At 39.1% G+C, this 21203-nt stretch overlaps 2 protein-coding genes across 9 annotated transcripts in view; both read left to right on the top strand.

Moving 5' to 3' along the window:
* LOC135219737 (UDP-glycosyltransferase UGT5-like) overlaps nt 1-367 on the top strand; it is a 49448-nt gene extending 49081 nt beyond the window's left edge. For 2 of the 5 annotated variants that reach the window (XM_064256748.1, XM_064256749.1), the window contains exon 8: nt 10-361. In XM_064256748.1, the coding sequence (XP_064112818.1) occupies nt 10-286 (277 nt within the window). In that variant the 3' untranslated portion in view covers nt 287-361. Of the gene's footprint in view, nt 1-9 lie in introns of all 5 variants that reach the window. The other 3 variants (XM_064256750.1, XM_064256743.1, XM_064256745.1) reach the window with 3 other exon arrangements.
* A 1544-nt stretch (nt 368-1911) lies between these two features.
* On the top strand, nt 1912-7345 carry LOC135219742 (UDP-glycosyltransferase UGT5-like). Of its 4 annotated transcripts, none has more exons than XM_064256769.1 (8): nt 1912-2059; nt 2545-2715; nt 2980-3230; nt 4575-4805; nt 5051-5215; nt 5457-5679; nt 5812-6031; nt 7001-7345. In XM_064256769.1, the coding sequence occupies exons 3-8, from the start codon at nt 2982-2984 to the stop codon at nt 7281-7283; spliced, it is 1371 nt and encodes a 456-aa protein (XP_064112839.1). In that variant the 5' UTR covers nt 1912-2059; nt 2545-2715; nt 2980-2981; the 3' UTR covers nt 7284-7345. The 4 variants fall into 4 exon arrangements, with proteins under 4 accessions (XP_064112839.1, XP_064112838.1, XP_064112837.1 ...); XM_064256768.1 differs by having other exon boundaries at nt 2545-2737; nt 2976-3230; XM_064256767.1 differs by lacking the exon at nt 1912-2059 and adding an exon at nt 2128-2276 and having other exon boundaries at nt 2545-2719.
* Nucleotides 7346-21203: the final 13858 nt, after the last annotated feature.

Raw genomic sequence — 21203 nt, 5'->3', positions numbered from 1 at the left:
TTTTGCCAGGTATAAAAAAAATGTAGCGAAGACTTCAAGGCTATACAAGGATCAGTTAACTTCTCCAGTAGAGCGAGCAGTGTTCTGGACGGAGTACGTCATACGTCACAGAGGAGCCTCTAAGTTGAGGTCTCCTGCTGCAAGTCTGTCATGGGTGCAACTTCTCCTGCTGGATGTGTTGGCTTTGTTCCTCTTGATCGTCATTTTGTCTTTGTTGATTCTCCTGTGGCTTTCCAATAAAGTTCTGGGTGTAAGTAAAAAGTATTTGAAGAAAAAGTCTGAATAACGTTTCATCAAAATCAGTTATGTATGTTTCTCAATAAATAAATGCCATCTATACAGTATATGTATAAAATCTAAAGCTTTTTATTTGCCTGGTCCATTAAAATGCATTTTCTTCCATCACTGATTCCACGCGAAATTAAAGTTCACCACATTACCTGTTACTATAGATTGCAAGCTTCTGCTCAAAATAAAAACTAAAAATCAGAAAGTAATCTTTCAGTGATGATTTAAATGCTTAAGTGACACACGACGTCAGTAATAAGAGCAAGGAATAGCTAGTAGAACTGCAAAGCAATTTCCAAAATCCAGTGGGATCTCTTTTAAACACAATATTAAAATTGCTGAAACAGGAGATGGAAAACATCATCATACAGGTTATTAGTCTGCTTGATAATTTTACCATATTTACCCACTCGTGGTTTATGATGAGATGTAGGACCATCCATACGAATTCTGTTATTGAAGCACAAATTTGGAAAAAAGTATTATATTTACCGGTATGTGTATCTGCCTTTAACAGATATTTGTGTGTATTAGCATGGTATCTCAACAGCGTGTGGAAAGGCTTTGATGAAACCTCGTGACAGATTCTTGAGGTAACCCAAAGATTACTGTATAGATATCAAATACCATTAAGATTGAATTGCAAACAGATTACATGCTAACATGTGTATTGTTAATTCAGATAATTACGTTTACCTTATTTACTTTGCATCATTTACATTTTCTATTTGTTTTGTGGAGGGGAGGGGGCTCTAATTTCGAAACACCCGGCATACTGTCATGTTATGCTGACTAACAATTTGGTATAAAATTTGAAGCAAATTTGCCTTGTGTTTCCAATGAATGTTGAATGGAATTTCCAGTGATTCTTACAGCTGTATATTTTATCCCATATTAATCTGTTTTGATATATTTTCTTTTTGTAACATTTGTTTTGATTTTTAAATGTAATTAGGAAGCTCTAATTTCCTAGGATTTACCTCCCATACACCAACCATGTCTCGCACACAAAACACACGAGGTCAAATTATATGAAAACAAGAGTTTGGTCCAAAAGTGAACAACAGTTTCCTAGTTTTGTTCGTTGGATTTGATTGCAATAAGTAGGAGAAGACCGCCGAAATACAAAAATTTTGTTGATGCTCAGTTTATTGTCATGGCTTAGAAATCACTTGTGGAATTAATGACTTCACAAGAAAAGTTGAAAACTTACTGTCATTCGGACATTGCAGAAAAGACGAAAACACGGGAAAAAGAATGTTTTTAATTCTTTTACACATTTTTTACTTGGTTCTGCTTGTCACTGCCAGCAATCAGAGAGTAACTAACGAAGCACATCAAGGTAAGCATCCTCTTTGACTGCTAGTGTTCACGACTATTTTCTTTCTCCTTTCGGTAATACATGATTTGTCATTGCTTAAAGGATAGTTTAATGTATGTAATGAGCAGTCATTCCAAAGCAGAGAGAGAGAGAGAGAGAGAGAGAGAGAGAGAGAGAGAGAGAGAGAGAGAGAGTTAGATAGCTTAATGTATGTAATTGAGCAGTTCATTCCAAAGCCAGAGAGGAGAGAGAGAGAGACGAGAGAGAGAGATAGAGAGAGAAAAAGGAGAGAGAGAGAGAGAGAGAGAGAGAGAGAAAGGAGGGAGGGGGTTAGGGCGAGTGTGTTTTCTGTATAAGTTCTTGTTTGTGGAGTGAAGTACTGAGGCCAGAGTTCGGAGACCAAAGTCTGGTCATCATCCAGTGAAGTGGTTGAATCACCAAGTAGAAATAGTTCGTTTCATTTTTAGGATTGCATTTGCAATTATATTTTCAATTTCAGACGTATTACAGGAAAATTTGATTCATATAGAAAAGTGTTCTCTTTTCACGTTATTTCTATTTTAGATATCTTAAAGGCACAGTAATGAGTTGTTAACCTTAGCTCTTGCCGGTTAAAGACAAGTGCAAAATGTTGGATTCCTGGAAGATGCTGAAATTAAAACAGACGGTATAGTTTACCAGTGGACTTTGTGGTCAGTGACGCCTCGAAGATCACGAGTTTCAGGCATGAAGCATGCATGCTTATTACATGCCAATCGGGATGTGTGTGTGTGTGTGTGTGTGTGTGTGTGTGTGTGTGTGTGTGTGTGTGTGTGTGTGTGTAGTTTGGATATGTGCAGTTTATATGCATTATAAGTTTCCAATTTCGTTTGATTAATATAAAAACACGTTCAATCTATGCTTTCCTCTCCAACGAACACCAACCTTTTCTGCAGATGAAATGGCGTAGTGTTCTAATCTTCTTGATGCTGACTGGGATAGGAGGGGCAGAACTCCTTCCTCCTGAAAGATCCTACAAGTTCCTCATGCTCCTTCCTATGGGAAGCAAGAGCCACAGGAATGTCTTCATGCCCTTGGTAGAAGCCCTTGCGGATAGAGGCCATAAATTAAGTACCAAAAGCATTGCTAGTAAGGACTGAAAAGTTCAAATGAAAACTAATTTATACCTAAGAATGACAAAAAATTAAAAACTATAAAAATTGATAATACTTATGTTTGTTATCATAAAGAATCACAGCGATATATCAGGTCAAGGAAGGAAAAAAATGTGAATAAAAGCCTAGAATATTGCTGGAGAACAAGTGGACTTCACCTCAGAACTGAAGTTCCTGTCTTCAGAGCATAATCGTTGTTCTCTTACCCTCAGGTAGACATGCTGACCAGTTACGACATCCAGCACAAAAACCCTAACATCAGAGAGATTCCTCACGGACTTCCCCATTATCCGAGAGGTAAAATAAACATGTTCAATGATGCAAATACAGTACTTGGAACTTACCATATGCTCAAGGATAATATGTGTAAGATGGCAAAAGATATTTATCATGTGCCTCGTGTGAAGGAACTCTACAGGAAGAGAAAGGAGTATGACCTCATTGTCATTGACCACCTGTTTCATGAGGTATAAATATTTCAAATTATGCATTTGTTTTAGATGTAGTCTAATTCCATATTTTCTTTTAAGTGCAGTTCTTCGGTTACATTCATAGCATTTACAAGGTAAGAATACCAAAAACCATGTGAAAATATCGCAGAATCTTTGGTAAAGGCCTAGCATTCAATCAACAGTTAATAAACTACAACAAATGATAGGGTAATGGGGTAGAAGGGAGAAGACCATTAGAATCCTTTAAAACATAAGACATATAAATAAAAGGGAACTCCAAGGAAAGATTTTGCATGGTAAGTAACATTCCCAGTCAAGGACTAAGATTTGATGCACCAGCTAAATGAAGTAACTCAACCAACATTGTGGTGACCTGATGCCATACAAAGATTCTACAAAGTGTACAAAGAGAAGGAGATACCAAGCACAGTTTAACATACATCCAATGATAATATCACTAGCAACAGGGAAGAGCATAGTTGGGCTGTTGAAGTTTCAGTTATCCACTACTTTTAATTATAAATAACAAACAAATTTAATTATAATTAACATACTACAGTTAATAGGGGTATTTATACTATTTCTTGATATCATGTCATTTTAGGTCTATTTTCCTGGATGATGACTAAAAAAAACTATGCTTTTAAACCTGGCATGAGCAAGAATTCTGGATGATGGCCTTGCAGTCTCTGTTAAGAGGTATTTTACTAATAAATTAAAATACTTTCCTGTGCTGAACAGACTAACTCAAGATCAAACTAGCAAATCAGGCCCAATCCTTTTCTAGTACTTAAACTTTACCAGGTTCCATGTGAGGTGTACTTTTAAATTGCAGATTCATCATTGCTACTGAATATGTTCTGATGAGCTCCAGGAAGATTCCTTTACCTTTCATTATATACCAGCTTAATTAAATTGCCCTGCTTACCTCCAGAATTTTAAAATCACCTCAGTGTTTGTTAATCTGACTCTTGAAATTCACATACTATTAGACTAATGTAGTAATTGTCAAGTCTTAAGGATTCTTTTCTTTGAAATTGATAAATAGAAACTATAGATTACTTTAGTCTCGGGAAAAGTAGACCCCTGGCCAAGTGTAAGATTTAATTCTTTGCATTTGTACTGAGATTATACTATTCAACTTTGATTTTAAACATTACTATTATAAAGAACTTATGTACACTATTCTGCTAACCCTAATGAAATCACAATTTCCTCCACACAGTCGGTGACTTTCTTTACTAGGTTTGCAATTTTTTTTTTTAAGAAAACAGTCTAGGACCAATAACGTCCAAACCTGTGAATAAAGGCCTATGTCCTTTTTATGCACAACTCACCTGGTTCAATCTCTATTTGTAGTTCATATACCCCTTCATACACGAGATGCCATTTATTACCATTGCTACAAGTGGTTTGGATTCAAGACAAAGTGCTGTTCTCGGAAATGTCCTCAGCCCAGCATACATACCCAATTCACTTGACATACCTGACTGTAAACACGTTTTTGGACGAATTTTCAATGCCATTGTTAGCATAGCAAGACCCTTTTACTGGAGACACTGGCAAGTTATACCGGCAGTTCAACAAGAGGTGAGATTTACTTTTTAAGAATATTTTATCAGCTAACTTAGCAGATTGCTTATTTTTGTATGCTGTTTTATTTTCAACATAAATGTATCTCTATAATTCCATTTATATTCTAGATTCTATTTGTTAGTCTACTGCAGTGAATCTTGCTAACACTATGTAAATATTCATAGAAACCAACACATCACATATTCAGTTGAATGACCTGAAGATTAATTCATTTTGACTACTTGACTATTTCCTTGTAGATCAACATGCACTTCCCAGACCTTCCTCCTCTTTTGGAACTAGAGAGAAATCAGTCTCTCGTCCTGATGAACTATCATTTTTCGACTGATTTGACTGTTCCCCTTTTGCCTGTCCAAGTGGAAGTAGGTAGCATGCACTGTCGACCTGCCAAACCTTTACCAGAGGTAAGACACGACTATCAGGTAATGTTTGCTATATGGCATATTTAAATGGTATACCTCAAATGATAACTAATAGACCTTTGCTTTGAGAGCTTGATGACAAGGCTTTCTTAATGAAACAGTATTAATAGCTGCATGTCTTCAAAATCTGTTCTATACCCCACCATAAATCGTCTTTTTGCTTCCATATCTCTCTACTCTTAATCTAATCACGGTATTTTAATGTTATTTTTCTTTAATTTAGGACTTAGTATCATGGATTGAAGGCGCAGGCTCAGCAGGGGTAATATACTTCAGCCTTGGCTCAATTACAGAAGGGAAGACATTGCCAATCAAGTACAGAAACATGTTCATTGAAGCTTTTTCGAAATTAAGTCAAAGGATTCTTTGGAAATTCGAAAAGGACTTAGGAGCAATTCCCGAAAATATCATGATCAGGCCCTGGCTCCCACAGCAAGATATTTTAGGTGAGTATCTTAATCTTTTAATCATCCAACAACTCATAATTTAGAATGGAAAACAGTAAGATTAATTCTAAACACTGCTTTTGGATATCATTTGAAAGCCTGTATCTATAGAACTCTTACATGACTTTTCAGGTCACCCTAATGTGAAAGTATTTATAAGTCATGGAGGGCTTCTCAGTCTGCAAGAGACGTTGTACCATGGGACTCCCATCGTTGTACTGCCCCTGTTTGGAGATCAGCCTGGAAATGGCGGCAGAGTTGTTGCTAATGGATGGGGTCTCTCTGTTAATTATGAAAATTTATCTGAAGATCTCATCATTAGTTCTGTAAAGGAAATTATAAACAACCCTAAGTAAGTTATTTATTTTCCTCCTGTGTAACATGCAGTTGTTAGGTTTACTTGGTTGGATTGCTTACACGTTCTACAATTTAGGGTTTTTTGCTTCATCAGTACCATTAATTTTTTTTTAATGTGTCACAGTTTATACAACGTCCATATTTATTTTCCTATCAATGAGCTAAGTAATCATGCACCAAATTCTATGTTACATCAGGCCTTGGGCGCTTGCTCCCTTTGCTAGAGGGAATACTTAGACACTCTCTCCTTTACCATATTCATCTTCATGTTTTGAGGTGTTTCGAAAAAGATAATTGAAGATATACTTAATTGGCTACCAAGAAATTGCCTCCCTCTTTACTTAACTGCTTCTTGGTCTTTGTATGTCATTTCAAATCCATTATTAAAGTCCTTCCTCAGCTGATGTGACAAATCTGGAGACATTCTTACTTTTTCTTTTGAGTTCTGTTCATACCATACTGACCTGGGTCGTCCCCGAGTTTTTAATCTCGTTTTCTTCCAAATTTGTTGCTACTAACAATTTATGCTAGTACAGTTATAGTTATTGTTAAAATCACTGCTCTTGTTTTCTTCATTGATTTTACCTTGCCAGTGTCATCTTGTATTCATGGCTATTATCCTTAGAATTCTTTCTGGTGATGTGGTACCCTCGTCCTTAACATTTAAATGATGTGGTATCATCGCACATAACATTTAATGATACTGTACCCTCGCCCATAACATTCAAATGATATTGTACCCTCGCCCATAACATTCAAATTATATTGTACCCTCGCCCATAACATTTAAATAAAAGGAAATTTAAGTTGTTTTATGCAAAATGAGGCTTTAAAAACTTGTTTATGGAAACATCCAAGTTGGTTATATGGAAATTTTGTTTTAATCTGATTAAGCTGCGTGAATATTATACTATCTTTCATGAAGAAGGAAGAGCTCAAATTCCAATCTCTTTGCCTTTGTCAGGTATAAAGAAAATGCAGTGAAGACTTCTAGATTATACAAGGACCAGTTGAATTCTCCCATAGAAAGAGCAGTGTTCTGGACGGAGTACGTCATACGCCACAGAGGAGCCCCTAAGTTGAGGTCTCCGGCTGCGAGTCTGTCGTGGGCGCAACTACTACTGCTGGATGTGTTGGCAGTGTTCCTCTTGGTCGTCATTTTGTCTTTTTTCATTCTCCAGTGGATTTTCAAGAAAGTTTTGGGTGCAGTTTTTGATCAAAACTGTTTAAAAAGAAAGCCTGAATAAGTATTCATCGAAATCCGTTTATGCTCGTCAATAAATATACGACATACGCACAGCACGTGCAACCTACTGCTTTCATTCACCTGGTCCATTGAAATGCATTTTCTTTAGTCACTGAATCTAGGTAAGCTTGAAAGTTCATAGGGCGGCGTTTAATACGAGATCGAAAATAAGCTTACTCCCTCGCTTGAAATACATACAGAACGCTGACTGATAAGTGTCGTCCTTATAGAAAATGATTAGTAAGTAAATCTGTGTCAGTGACGAAATAATAGTATGACAAATGACGTCAGAAATGACGACAAGGAATGGGTAGACTGCCAAGCAAAACCCAAAATCCAGTGAGATCTCTTCTGACATAATACTGATAGTCAGGGGGCATGTGTCATTCACTTTAAAAGGTGTGCCAACTCTATTGTTCCAGTGCAAGGAATGAAATCAGATTTGGTGTCACATTGCCGTTCGCAGTCTTTAATAATAATAATAATAATAATAATAATAATAATAATAATAATAATAATAATAATAAGTAAAAAATTAAATAATTGATTAAAAAATCTAAAATTCTGCATCATGAACTGTTTATCACCATGTCCTGATGACATAGATTGGTGTAACATACTCCAAAGTAGTACACACATTGGTTTTAGTCTATGGTCTTATTTTTTTAATGTTGAAACAGTTTTCTGATATTTTAAACAATATAAATGAAAAAAAAATCGGAAAAAAATAACACATATTGTATTCTGCAAAAATTCAACTTAGTACTCATAAGTCAGAAATTAAACCATTATAATATAATAGCACTGCTTGGATCAGAATGCACCAAGACTAAGGAAGAAATATTTTAATTAAAAAACATAAAGCAAAACAGTTTTTTTCCAAAACAATGCAACATACTCCACATTAACAGATGCCTAGTATTTCGCCTATGGTTTTTTGGTAATGCTGAAACAGTTTTCTGACATTTGCAAAATTTCAGTCATTTGACATATAAGTCGGCAATATAAATAATTAAATAATAGCATTGCTTGGATCGCAACGCACCAAGATTAAGAAAAGAAATATTTTTGTTTATAATCATAATGCAAAGACCTTTTCTCCATAAAATATCTCTTCAAAATGGTCACTGTCGTCTATATCTGCCTGGTGTCTTATCCATTACGTTCCTACAGACATCACCACATCCACACACATATCTGTGCAAAGAAACATGACTGTGTAATACATCTTGTTTTTTAGTTGCATTTTCTGAATTCTAGCAGTTTTTCAGGAGCCGGGCCATAAATGCATTAAACTGGCTTCTGTTGGAACCTGACTTTTTTATTTATTTATTTATTTTTATTTTATTTTTTTTTTTTTTGAGGAATTCCAAACCAGTCATATAGTAAGCCCTAGATGTGTATGGAATCAAAGTTCCTGAAGTTGGGGGTAACTGTTTGCCTTCTTTACCATTTTGTCCAGCTAATACCCATTTAAAGTCCCTTACATTCAGAAATGTCTCCAAAAGTCCCTTACACTACATTCAGAAATGTCTCCAAAAGTCCCTTACACTACATTCAGAAATGTCTCCAGTTCTGTAAATTAGCCGTTTCCATTTGGTGTGGGACCCAATCTGGTATCTCACTAGATACACCAAAGGCAGCAAATGCATCAGGGATATTGTCATTAGCTTCTATAAAGCTTCGAAATAACTTGCCACGCCTTTTCCAGCAAACGATGGTGTGTTTTCTGTTCCTTTAAATGCATATCACCCAATGAGTGTTTGTGATCTCTCTTATGTTCTAGCCTCATGTAGCTTTCTTGAATGGATAGCTTTTCACCCTTCCCTCTAAGAGTGGTTTACTTGGGCAGCATAGGATAGTGGTCAGTTAGAAGCATCAGTGACAATCGAGAAAACATCACACTTGGGACAGGGATATTTATGCATCACATCAAATGCACTGAGAATTACAAGCTGGTCTCCTTCTTGAATATTTTCCAGCAGTCATCTCTGGCATACTAACGATATCAAACAGAGAACAATTAGCTTTCATAGTTGTGTGATACATACGAACCATTTTCTGTGACTTATCTTGGTAATAACTAATTAGCTTGTCACCAAGACATTTAGTTAGCTCTGCTTTCGTGTTAATATATGGAAGAAAGTTTCTCAGACTCGTAATTTTTGTATCATCACTGACATGGTAGAGAACTGGTGTTACTAAGTTTCGCTTATTAAGAGTTTTTTGCCTTGAGAGATCCAGGTAAATAATGGTAAAAAACAACCCTGATCTCATAATAACATGTACTCACTCAAGCCAGAATATCCACACGTTTTCTAGCAAAATTCTTTGCAATTGACAGATCTGGTGTTTTGGACAGTGTTTTGACTATACACACGGAATCAATTAGTAAGACTGAAGGAACACTGGGTCATATTTGAATGCACCTTCTGGTAGAAGAATAATGAGAACTGAGGATACCAAACGTGATTTATCAGAAAGCAAAATCATTGATCCATCAGGATGTATCTTTTATTACCAAGTATGGCCTACTCTTAATTATGACAAATAACCGAAAAAAAAATTCCTTCCGTGTCGAATTGATAACAACTGCCCCCCTAACTTTGGTTTGGACTGTAACTCCTATATTTTTGAAGTAAAATCAATTGTTTTTGTTTTGTGGAGACCAAACGTTCACTGTTTTTCTACCATTCCATCAGAAATAAATTTCTCCAATGTCTCACATCCCAATTTGTCACGCTGCTCAATATTCCTGGAAACAATGCTTCGAGTAACGGCAAATGTCAGAAGATTAAACATGTCATTATTCAGAAAAGGGTTCCCTTGCTTGCTGATTGCCTTCACAATCTTTGCTGCATTTGAAGTCACCGTTCGCCGACGACGACCACTTCCAACAACTTCGTGATGGGGTGAGCTTGGTTCTCTTCTCTCAATTCCTGAATAGTCCTCGAATTCTGAAACAGTTTTGCGAAGTGTTGGAGCTGTGATGAAATACTTCTCCAAACATGTTCATCCCGTGATGCCAATGAAGCTCCTTTTTTTTTATTTTATTTTCTCATGTTCTTGCTCAATGCCATAGTCTGGATCAATGGACGTGAATGGGACAATGTTTATAGTAATGGCAAAATTTCCATCGTCAAGAAACTTCCTTGAAGCTGGGTCTGTATTTTACAGTTCCAACATAATTATCTGCTACATATAATAGCCCCCACCGTCCATTATACTGGTCATGAGCATGGAACTATGGCAAAAGTTTCTCCATTTTACTCAAATGCAGTTTCCAATTACATTTCCATGTTGTTACTGTAAACATAAGCTACACCATCACTTGATCCATGAAATTCGTAAGAAATCCAGTTTCCTTCCACTCACTCAATCTTGCATAAACACCACTCGTGTCAAGTGCCTGCTGCACGTCAATCAGTTGTTATCTAAAACCTTCAGAATCTTTTTCGCAATCTTTATATAATGCAAATGGATTAATTGCTTGCGTAAGATGCGCCGATTGTTTCACTCTCTTCATTCGAGAAAACTGTCTGCAAGTACAGACTACACATTGCAATAAGGGTAACTATGTGGGCTTCAATGCATCTGTATACATAATAGTCAGGCGGCATTTGTTCACATTCTGAACTGCTTATAAATGTATAAGATAACATTCATACATACAGTCTGTTATGGCACAAGTGATTTTCATAATTTTCTTTTTATCATAAATGGCACTGTTATATTGCGAAACTTTACAGCATTGAAACATAGGGAAAATGGTGATTGCCAGCACGACAAGAAGTGTAATTTTGTTAGATGTGTAAAAAATATTAAATATATAGAAAGAAACCAGAGTTGGCACAATGTTTAAAGTACCCTCAGAATAGGAATAAATGCCGCCTGGCTATGACTATATATTGACGGGATATCCTCTAAATCCTATATCCATGCTGAAATAAACGAATAAGCCTTCACCACTCCGTGATAGTAGGTTGCCGGAGGAACTTGTGCTTTGGTTTCAATCCTGCCTGCCATACAACGGGAAGGCTTCTTCATTCATTTATTTTCAGATATAGACTTGTGGTGATAATGCATACCCAAAAACTCCGATGGAAAATCTAAGAGACCACTAGGTTATTCAATATCCACATGCAAGCGCGTGCGTGCACACACAAAATATATTACATATATAAAATATTATATGTATGTATTTGTATCCATATTTGATTCCGCATTTTTCGAAAATTACACAATCCCTGACCTTTTGTGCTACAAACTGATGATTTTAACAGAAATGAACTATCATATAAATTTCTTTCTACGCTGACTTATCACATTAAAATAAAAGTTTTCGTGGTGACTCAAACATGCTACTAATATTATCTAGGGTTTTTTTTTTTATACACAAACTAGACGATTACTCATACTCTTATTTGAAACACCGTCTACGGTAAGGTTCACTTCCATTTGACTGTCATTCCATTTCTAATTTGGTTGAAAATCTGAAGCAAATTTGTGTCGTGTTTACAGTGTAAGTTGTAGGCAATGGCCAGTTTTTCTTCCAGCTGTATTTTCAGCCTAGGTATATCTTATCTCTATTGCACCAGTTCTTATTTACATATGCAATAAGGAAACTCTAAATTCCGTGGTTGGTTTTCCATACATCCCCCATGACACCTACACAAAAAGCACAAGGCCCTGACATGCAGTACATGAGTTTGGTCCAACAGGGAACAATGGGTTGTTTATTCCGATTGTATGAAGTAGAAGATGATTTACAGGACTATATAAATTCGGTTGCTGGTCAGTTTTTTGTGATGGCTGTGAAAATCACCTGAGGAATTAATCACCTTCATCACAAGGTTAAATCCCAGCCGTCATCGCGACAATCCACAACATAGATAAAAACAAGGGATACAGAATTTGTTTTTCATTTCGATGCGCATTTTTCTTTGGCTCTCAAGTTATCAGTGTCAGCAAATCAGATATCCTGTTACCAACGAACCTCATCAAGGCTAATTAAGTATCCTCTTTAACTGCTAGCGTTCGCAACTATTTCCCCTCTGATTGGGTAAGAAACAATTCTTAATTCCTTAAAGGAGATTGTTTTAAGTGTGCACAGGAAAGCCATTGGATACACAGAACTTCAAGTATAAAATATATTGTTCATTCATGTTTATCCGTAACATGGACAGTCAGTAAAGAAATAAAAAATTAACATTCACAACACCATAGAATAAAATCAGCACAGCTGCATAGTGCATTCGACATATTGATGTACCTCTTACATTGGTGTCATTTTTGACGTATCTCCTTTTCTCATACACAGACATGAATGCATATACACACAAATAATTAATTCATAATTTACTCCGCAGGCTTATCGGATTTCAATGTGATCCAATGTTACTCACATCACTTTCCTAACTAGTAAACAGAAACCCAAACCACCCATTTCCATCTGGTTTTGGAGGCAGAAAGGAGAAAGTGAGTGCCCTCAAAGCATTACTTTTCAGTTAGGATAAAATTGTTTTGGGATGAAGTTTCTAACCCCGAGCTCATGACTCGATACCAGGCTTTAATTACGGATCACCCATCAAAGTTTTCACTTGCCCCAGTGTCGCTCAACTCCACCAGTCGAGAGACCAGGAGTGCAACAAATAAAATGGCTGCTCTGTGATCACCACCCAATTACTGACGAAAGCCAACACTTACACTGTTGTCGCATAAAGAACGTGTTGTTACTGTAGACGGGTACCTGCATACACAAAGTATACACACACAAACCCAGAAGGTGGAAGTGCCATTTTTGTGTCTCAAGCCCTAAACTGCAGGGTGCTTGCAACGTCCCTTCAGCTCCCAGCTGCAACAGTTCATTCCAGATTTCTATCAAGGACCTGTAGATTGGCTTACTTTTTTTATTTATCATTGTGACCAAATAACTGCATCAGGTTACGTAACCTACATGTTGTGCTATTTTATTTTGAAGTAAAAAATTTGGAAGAGGAAAGACTAAATATGAATTGTCAACATTAAAACCATGCTTAGCAACTGTCGAGATTTTTTGCTTCAAAATAAAATAGCACAACATGTAGGTTACGTAACCTGTTGCAGTTATTTGGTCACAATGATAAATAAAAAAAAGTAAGCCAATCTTACAGGTCCTTGATAGAAATCTGGAATGAACTGTTGCAGCTGGGAGCTGAAGGGACGTTGCAAGCACCCTGCAGTTTAGGGCTTGAGACACAAAAATGGCACTTCCACCTTCTGGGTTTGTGTGTGTATACTTTGTGTATGCAGGTACCCGTCTACAGTAACAACACGTTCTTTATGCGACAACAGTGTAAGTGTTGGCTTTCGTCAGTAATTGGGTGGTGATCACAGAGCAGTCATTTTATTTGTTGCACCCCTGGTCTCTCGACTGGTGGAGTAGAGCGACACTGGGACAAGTCAAAACTTTGATATATGTGTGTGTGTGCATTGTCAGTTTCCAATATTATTTGATTACATAAAAACACGCTCAATCCTTGCTTTCCTCTGCAGCAAGCACCAACCTTTTCTGCAGATGAAATAGCTTAGCGTTCTACTCTTGCTGATACAGACTGAGACAGGAGGGGGGGGATTTACTTCCACCTTAAAGATCCTACAAGATCCTCATGCTTCTTCCTATTGGAAACAAGAGCCATAGGAATGTCTTCATGCCCATGGCAGAACCTATTGCGGATATTTATAGCTAAGATTGGAAAAAGTTAAAGACTATTTATTTACGTTGGATATCCATAAAGTGAACATATGTAGACATGGAAACAATATAAGAAAAAAAATATTTTTTTTATTATTATTAAAATGGACTATAAAGTGAAAATGAGATTTTTGAGACGCCAGGATTTTCTTACAATTATGTGTGGCAAAAATAAAAGCCTTGATGCTAAATATGGAAGGAAATGCTACAAGAAAAGAAATACTTTTTTTTATCTCTGGTAGCATTTCCTTAAATATTTTATTTTATTAGAAAATTAATTGTGAGAAAATCCAGGTGTCTCAAAAATTGGCATCTATACCAGGTCAAGGGGTATGAAGTACCCAGAATGCCCTTGGTGTCCCGTGACCTGACAGTTACTCTTCCAACCCAGTTTAGAAGACCTCAGGTTTGTTAGTTATGAAAAATACAATTTGGTTAAAAATTTGTCATTTGTTCATATACGAAACAAACCTTCGGTCTTAACATTAGGATAGACTTACTTATTGCTGGGAGGTAAGTCTCTATAACTGACTGGGAGTTTGCCACCTTTGTCCATTTCCGAATAATAGAGGTATTCTAAGACAATGGACTATTAACCCTGGAACCAAAGATATATGAGAATCCATTGGTTTTCCTCTCTGAGTGTTCCTACAATGCCATGGTTTATTACATTACGGAAGATGGAGAACTCTTCATTCTCATAAACCACTCCTGTCCCTTGTATCTGAATCTATTATCACCCCTCTCTCTCCCTACTATCGAGAGGAGTGTGTTGCTACTGAAAAGTATACTATACTCTAGATTATCTTTACAGTATGGCTGACCACCTCACCTGCATCTACTACGTTCCACCTCATGATGGTACTCTCCTTCATACTGCCCGTAGGTATAGGAGTAGAAAGAAAGTAGTAAAGAAGAAAGACCAGTCATCTCATTCATTCTACCTTCATACCTTCATCTTAGACTAGACAAACTGACCCGCCAGGGGTACTGGATGAGCTATACCACTTGCTGGGACGCCACCACTGGACCCAAGGAAAAAGTGTCCAAGGATCTATGGGCAACATCTTTTAAATAAAACGTGAAAGTTGTTTGGCGTTGCCAAATACCAGCTTTCAAAATTCTCTCCCCAGACGTATTCTTCTTGAATGCCAAAGAAGCGGTGATAACCCTGATGTCATGAGCTATAGCCCTCTCTTGGCTATTTGACCCTCTGTCTTCTGTTTTGTATGCATTCCTGATCATTTCTCTCAGCCAAAACAATATTGCGTTCCTGGACACTTCCTTTTTGTTCCGTCCTGTACTTACAAACAGCCTCAGGCACCCCAGCCTCAGATGCCTCGTCCTTCTTAAGTAGGCTCTTAGTACTCTGACGGGACACAGAAGCATTTCTTCCTTGTCATTGTCTACAAATTCTGCCAGAGAAGGTATGGAAAAGGAGTTGAATCTGCCATCCACTACTGATGGGTTTTGAGTTTGGGCTACGAATTCTGGGACAAACTCGAATACCATAGACTTCCAACCTCTCGAATGCTTTACCACATATGACAGACCATGCAGTTCCCCCACCCTTCTGGTTGAGGCTAGGGCCAATAAGAAGACTGTCTTCAGGGTCAAGCTCCTATTTGTGGACTGTCTTAATGGTTCATAGGGGGGTTTTGTAAGACTAATCAGTACCATGGTCATATCCCAGTCTGGGGCTTTTAGTTCCTTTGGAGAACAGGACTGCTCGAAACTCTTCATTAACATAGCCAACGCCCATTATGACGAAATGTCCACACCTTCCATGCAGAGGACCAAGGGTAAAGCAGCCCTGTACCCCTTTACAGCAGATACAGACATATGCCTTTCTGTCCTGAGATATATAAGAAAATCTGCTAACTGTTGAACAGTGGTTCCGAGTGGAGACATGTTCCCTCTACGACACCAATCACAGTATGCTGACCATTTTCCTTGGTGGACCGCTGCAGATGACCTGATATTTCCTGCCATGTGTGTCGCTGCTTTCTGAGAAAAGCCTCTCGCTTGCAGGAGATACTTGACGGTCTCCATCCGTGAAGTGATAGGGACTTCACCGACTGGTGGTACCTCTCCACATGCGGCTGAAATAGTACGTTGTTCCACGGACGTAACTCTCTCAGCACGTCTATTAGGAGTTCCAAAAGATGTGGAAACCATTTTGCCTTCGGCCATAAAGGTGCTACCAGAGTCATTTTGAGGTTCTGAGACGGTATTACCTTATTCAAAATCTGACGGATTAGACAAAATGGAGGAAATGCGTAAACGTCCAGAGTGTCCCATGGGTGTTGTAGCGCATCTTCTGCTACTGCCTCTACGTCTGGGACTACTGAACAATACACTTCCAACTTTTTGTTGTACCTGGTAGAGAATAGGCCTATGATCGGCTTTCCCACAATATGAGCATTCTCTCCACTACCTGTTGATGCAAAGACCACTTCGTTCCCAGGATCTGATCCCTCCGGCTCAACTTGTCGGCCACTATGTTTCTTTTTCCTGAAATACATCTAGCCCTGATGTCTACTAAGTTCTCTACAGCCCACTGATGAAGTTGAACTGTCATCATGTGCAACTGCTGAGATACAAGGCCTCCTTGCTTGTTTACGTAAGCTACTACTGTGGTGTTGTCTGACATCAATACCACTGATTGCCCCTTCACCCTCTCCCAGAATTCCTGAAGTGCCAGAAACGCTGCTTTTAATTCCAACACGTTTATATGGAGTTCTCTGTCCTCGCAACTCCATTTTGCTGAAACCATCAGCTCCTCCATGTGGGCTCCCTAACCTTCGAGTGATGCATCTGAGAACAGCAAGAGGTCCGGAGAGGGTTGCTGAAGGGGAACTCCCACTGTCAGATTGTTGTCCTGCACCCACCACAGTAGGTCTTTCCTCACCTCTGTTGACTAGGGAATTTGCTCGTATGGGTGATCTACCGCTGGCGACCAAAACTCCTTCATCCTCCATTGCAGATATCGAAGGTGAAGCCTCCCTTGTGGTACCAGCTTCTCCAAGGAATTTAGAATTCCCAGTACTACTTGTCACTGTCTTGCTGGCTGTGTCTGTTTTTCCAGAAAGGCATTCACCACTTGTTTGCATTTCTCTACCCTCTGGTCTGCTGGGAACCCTTTGGTTTTTACTATGTCTATAATCATACCCAGATACAACAGCTGTTCACTTGGATCCAACTTCGACTTCTCCTAATTTTTCACAATGCCTAGGCTGTGACAAAACTGCAGAAGGGTCACTCTGTCCCCAAGTAATTTTTCTCTGGAATTTGCTTTCACCAGCCAGTCGTCTAGGTATCTTATTAGCCTGATGACCTGAGCATGCGCCCATGTCGACATGAGAGTGAATACTCTTGTAAAAACTTGCGGAGACGTTGTCAACCCAAAGCACAGTTCTCTGAATTAGAAAACTTTCTCTGAAAGACTGATGCGGGAAAATTTCCTGGAAGACTGATGGACTGGGATCTGAAAGTATGCATCCTTCAAGTCTATTGTCAGCCTAAAGTCCTTCATCCTGAATCTGGTTTTTCTTATAAACAGATTAAATGTTGACAGATCTATTACTGTCTTCCGATCTATTACTGTCTTCCAATGCTTTGGGGACAAGGAAAATGCAGCTGTAAAACCCCTTTGACAGAATCGATACTTGTTCCACAGCCCCTTTTTCCATCATCTTCTTCACTTCCTCTTGCAGAATAAAAGCCTTCTGAGGTTCCTGAGCATAAGAGAGGTGCGGTAATGGTTGTTCTGTCAGGGGTGAGGTTACTTCGAACGAAATCAAATAACCGACTCTGAGAACATCCATCCCCCACTGCTCTGCTCCAAATTCCTGCCACACCTTTTCAGTGATTCGCCAGGCAACCCCCCGCTGGTGTGGCTGAGTGATGAGAGGCGCCCATCCTATCATCTTGAACATCTCCCCCTTCCCCTAATACCCATTCCTCTGTTGTTTCTATTGTGAAAGGGCCGATGAGCTAACTTCTTTGGGGAAGAGGGTTTTGTTGCTCTATTAGAGATGTTATGTCTCACTGCCTTCTTACGAGGTATTTGCTGATGCCTTACCTCAATAGAATTAGCTTGACTTCCAGGTGTTTTCCTAACTGCCTGCTGTATTAATCTGTCGTCAGTGTCCATCCTTCTTCTATCTATAGCCTCTTCCAGTATGCCCTCTGGCAACAGCAATTGAGACTCTAGGATATCCCCATTCCTCACTGCTAGCAGGGAATCCAAATCAACAGTGTGGCTTGGTTTAATCTAGCCAAAGCTGCATCTCTCCTCATCAACAGGATATTTACACAAACATTGGCACTTAAATTTATCAAGTACACAATTGCTTTAGAACTGGATTGTAGCAATCTGATAAACATTGACTCATCCACTACTTTTCTCGTTACTTCTGAGGATGCAATTTTTGCCACTGCTGTTGACCAAAGGTCTAACCAAGAAGCAGTCTGAAAGACAGAAGAAGCCGTTGCTTCCAAAGTAGCAGCCTCCTGACAAGTCATCGAAGGGTATTCCATCTTAACTTGATCCAAGGTTAATCCAGGTCTTAACCTCACCACATCTGGGTTAATTTGTCTAGACAGCAAAGGAACCATTGGTGTCGTATAATATTTCCTATGTTTCATCATTGGGGGGGAAATAAACTTGAACGATCTATTCGATCTTAAGGAATTATCCCTTCCAGCAATCCGTGCATTTACATGTTGTAAAACTGACTCCGCATGACTAGAGCAAGGTAATTAATACGACACTTTCGTATCCTTTTTCATTCCAAACACCATGTTGATCCCCAGAGGAAGCATACTGGCAGGTGTCTCCGTGCTCCCCGAAAGGTTACTGAATTGATGAATCAAATCAATCACCTCCACATACAAAGCCAGAAACTCCTGGTTTTCTCCTTCCTCCGGTTCTAACGTACTGTGTTCAGCCCCATGAGAAGCTAGCTCACTCCTATCCGCTGACAAACGTCCGGGTGCGTCATGGCCATCCGACCCTACGACTGCCGCATCTTTGATCTCTGATGGCTGCCAACGGCTCGATTTCGAAATATCAGTAGGAGAACGAGACAGTCTAACTCCTTCTCTGCTCGCAAATCTAGAGCGAGAACCCCGCCTATATCTCCAAGATGAAGGTTCTCTCGAAACCGAGCTAATTTCCTCTCTTTCTCTATTAATATCGTCTCCAACGACCGTTGGGGAATTCGGCCTTGACCTTTCATAGAGTCGAACAATGCCTTCCACCAGCGTATCAAAAGAGGTTACCAACTCTTTATTATTCGACCTTTTAAAGGGAGCTCTCTCATCCTTTCTCCGTATCTTAAAAGGTCTTACAGGCGATACTGGTATCTGTTATTTATTCCTTGTTGAACTCTTCCCACTCATCATTGATTTCACCAACAGCAGTGGAGTCTCTCTTAGCTCTTTGTCGTCTCTGCTGGCATCTCCGTGGCAGCCGCTATCCCAGCGATGGTCGATGCCTGTAAACGACTTTGTCCGTTAGCATTAAGCTTACCAGCCACTGTCTTCTTTACTTTTTTTTGTTGACCGGGCTGTGACAGTCCTGGCTCGAAGATGAAGAAGAATTTACTCTTCTCCTCTTGGCCCAAGGATCAGTCATGAAGTCCCCTATCCTCCAATGCTTGACTAGTACACACAGTGACGTCATCGAACTTTGCGACGATGCCAAACTAGAGGAAAAAGACAAAGAAGAAGACGATTCACGTCTTTTCTTTTTGTCTTTCTTAACTATCTTCTTCTCTAGAGCTTGTAATTTCTTCATGACTGTGTGTACCAACGAGTCATAAAGTGTATTTGGCTCCGGAGGCAACGAAGTAAATAGAGAAGCAGTAGGCTGTGACGTCATCGCGTCTGCCATGTCAGTGTGTGCCGCAGGTTGTGACGTCACCACTCTTGTAGGGAGAGACTGAGCGGCTGCTGCTGGCAGCCCTGTGTGTGCTGCAAAACTACTTCCAACGTTCTGCATAGCCTGAAACATTGATGTTGTTGACGTTGCAGCGGCATTAGCTCCCATAAAGTGCAAGCCAGGGGGATGAGGAGCATTCAACGTTGTCGGGCCCTGGTGGAATCGTGACGCTATATAATGAGACAGCAGCCCCTCCAAGTTGGTACGCCTGGTAGGCCTAACGCCAACCATGTTTCTTCCATTCTCTGCGCATCAGGAGCTGACACCTGGAACAAAGATGGCGATGCTCCCCCTCTCCCTGCCGGGAATGACAGAGCGTAATTATGCATAAAATTACCCAAAACCCCTCCTGGTGTTTCCAATAACGAATCGCTAGAAGACACTGAAGAAGTATGGGAAATATCAAAAGCAGGCGACGAAACATATGGAGCAGTCTGGTGTATTGCCGATACATTTGGTCATCCAAAGATGGCGTCGTCTCCTTCCCATAAAACTTCATCCACTGGTCCACCGACCAACCACGACAAACTGAATAAGGATTAGTAATAGTACATACGTTTTCTCTGCACCTACTACATGTTGGATGTGGATCTGTAGACACCAAAGTTAAAAATCTTGCACAAGGAAACACGCTCACTCTAGGGCATTTCCTTTATCTCTTCCGAGAACCCGAATAAATTTCCGTTGGTGAAGCAAAATTCTCCATCTCACAACGTACACACCTATCAGATCACACCCACACTGAGAACACCCAGAGAAAGAAAAAGTATAAAGGGAAAAAAGGAATACAATTGGGCAAACTAAAACCGGTTTTAAAACAGATAGAAAATAATCACATCCTATCTTAAAGGCAGTAGGAAAGTAACTGTCAGGTCACGGGACGCCAAGGGCATTCTGGGTACTACATACCCCGTGACCTGGTACAGATGCCAATAGTCCCTGGATCTCACAAGTTTATTTTTAATTCTGCCGGTTTCCAGCTTGGCGCTAGTATTATCCTAATGTTAAGACCGAAGGTTTGTTTCGTATGTGAACAAAAATTTTTTTTCAAACTTTGTTTATATTTTTTATTTTATAGTTTTGACAGAGTGTCGCCGATTTTTTATTGTAGGTTATTTACAGTCAAAGAACTTGTGAAAAATCCGAAGAATTTCACACAAATCATCAGATACTGGGAGAGGTCACTGTAGGGTAATTAGAGGTCACTGCTTGACCTACTGATCATGTAAGGTTGTATTGCC

Source organism: Macrobrachium nipponense, chromosome 1 (assembly GCF_015104395.2).
Source record: "Macrobrachium nipponense isolate FS-2020 chromosome 1, ASM1510439v2, whole genome shotgun sequence".
NCBI classification, from domain to species: Eukaryota; Metazoa; Arthropoda; class Malacostraca; order Decapoda; family Palaemonidae; genus Macrobrachium; species Macrobrachium nipponense.
This window is presented reverse-complemented; position numbering and strand designations above follow the sequence as displayed.

Bases quoted from the DNA above. Each gene is read 5' to 3' on its own strand.
- LOC135219742 (XM_064256767.1), top strand. From the start codon at position 2,238: ATGTTGGATTCCTGGAAGATGCTGAAATTAAAACAGACG. The intron at 3,231-4,574 runs GTATAAATATTT...CTCTATTTGTAG, and splicing joins TTGACCACCTGTTTCATGAG to TTCATATACCCCTTCATACA. The intron at 5,680-5,811 runs GTGAGTATCTTA...ATGACTTTTCAG, and splicing joins CCCACAGCAAGATATTTTAG to GTCACCCTAATGTGAAAGTA.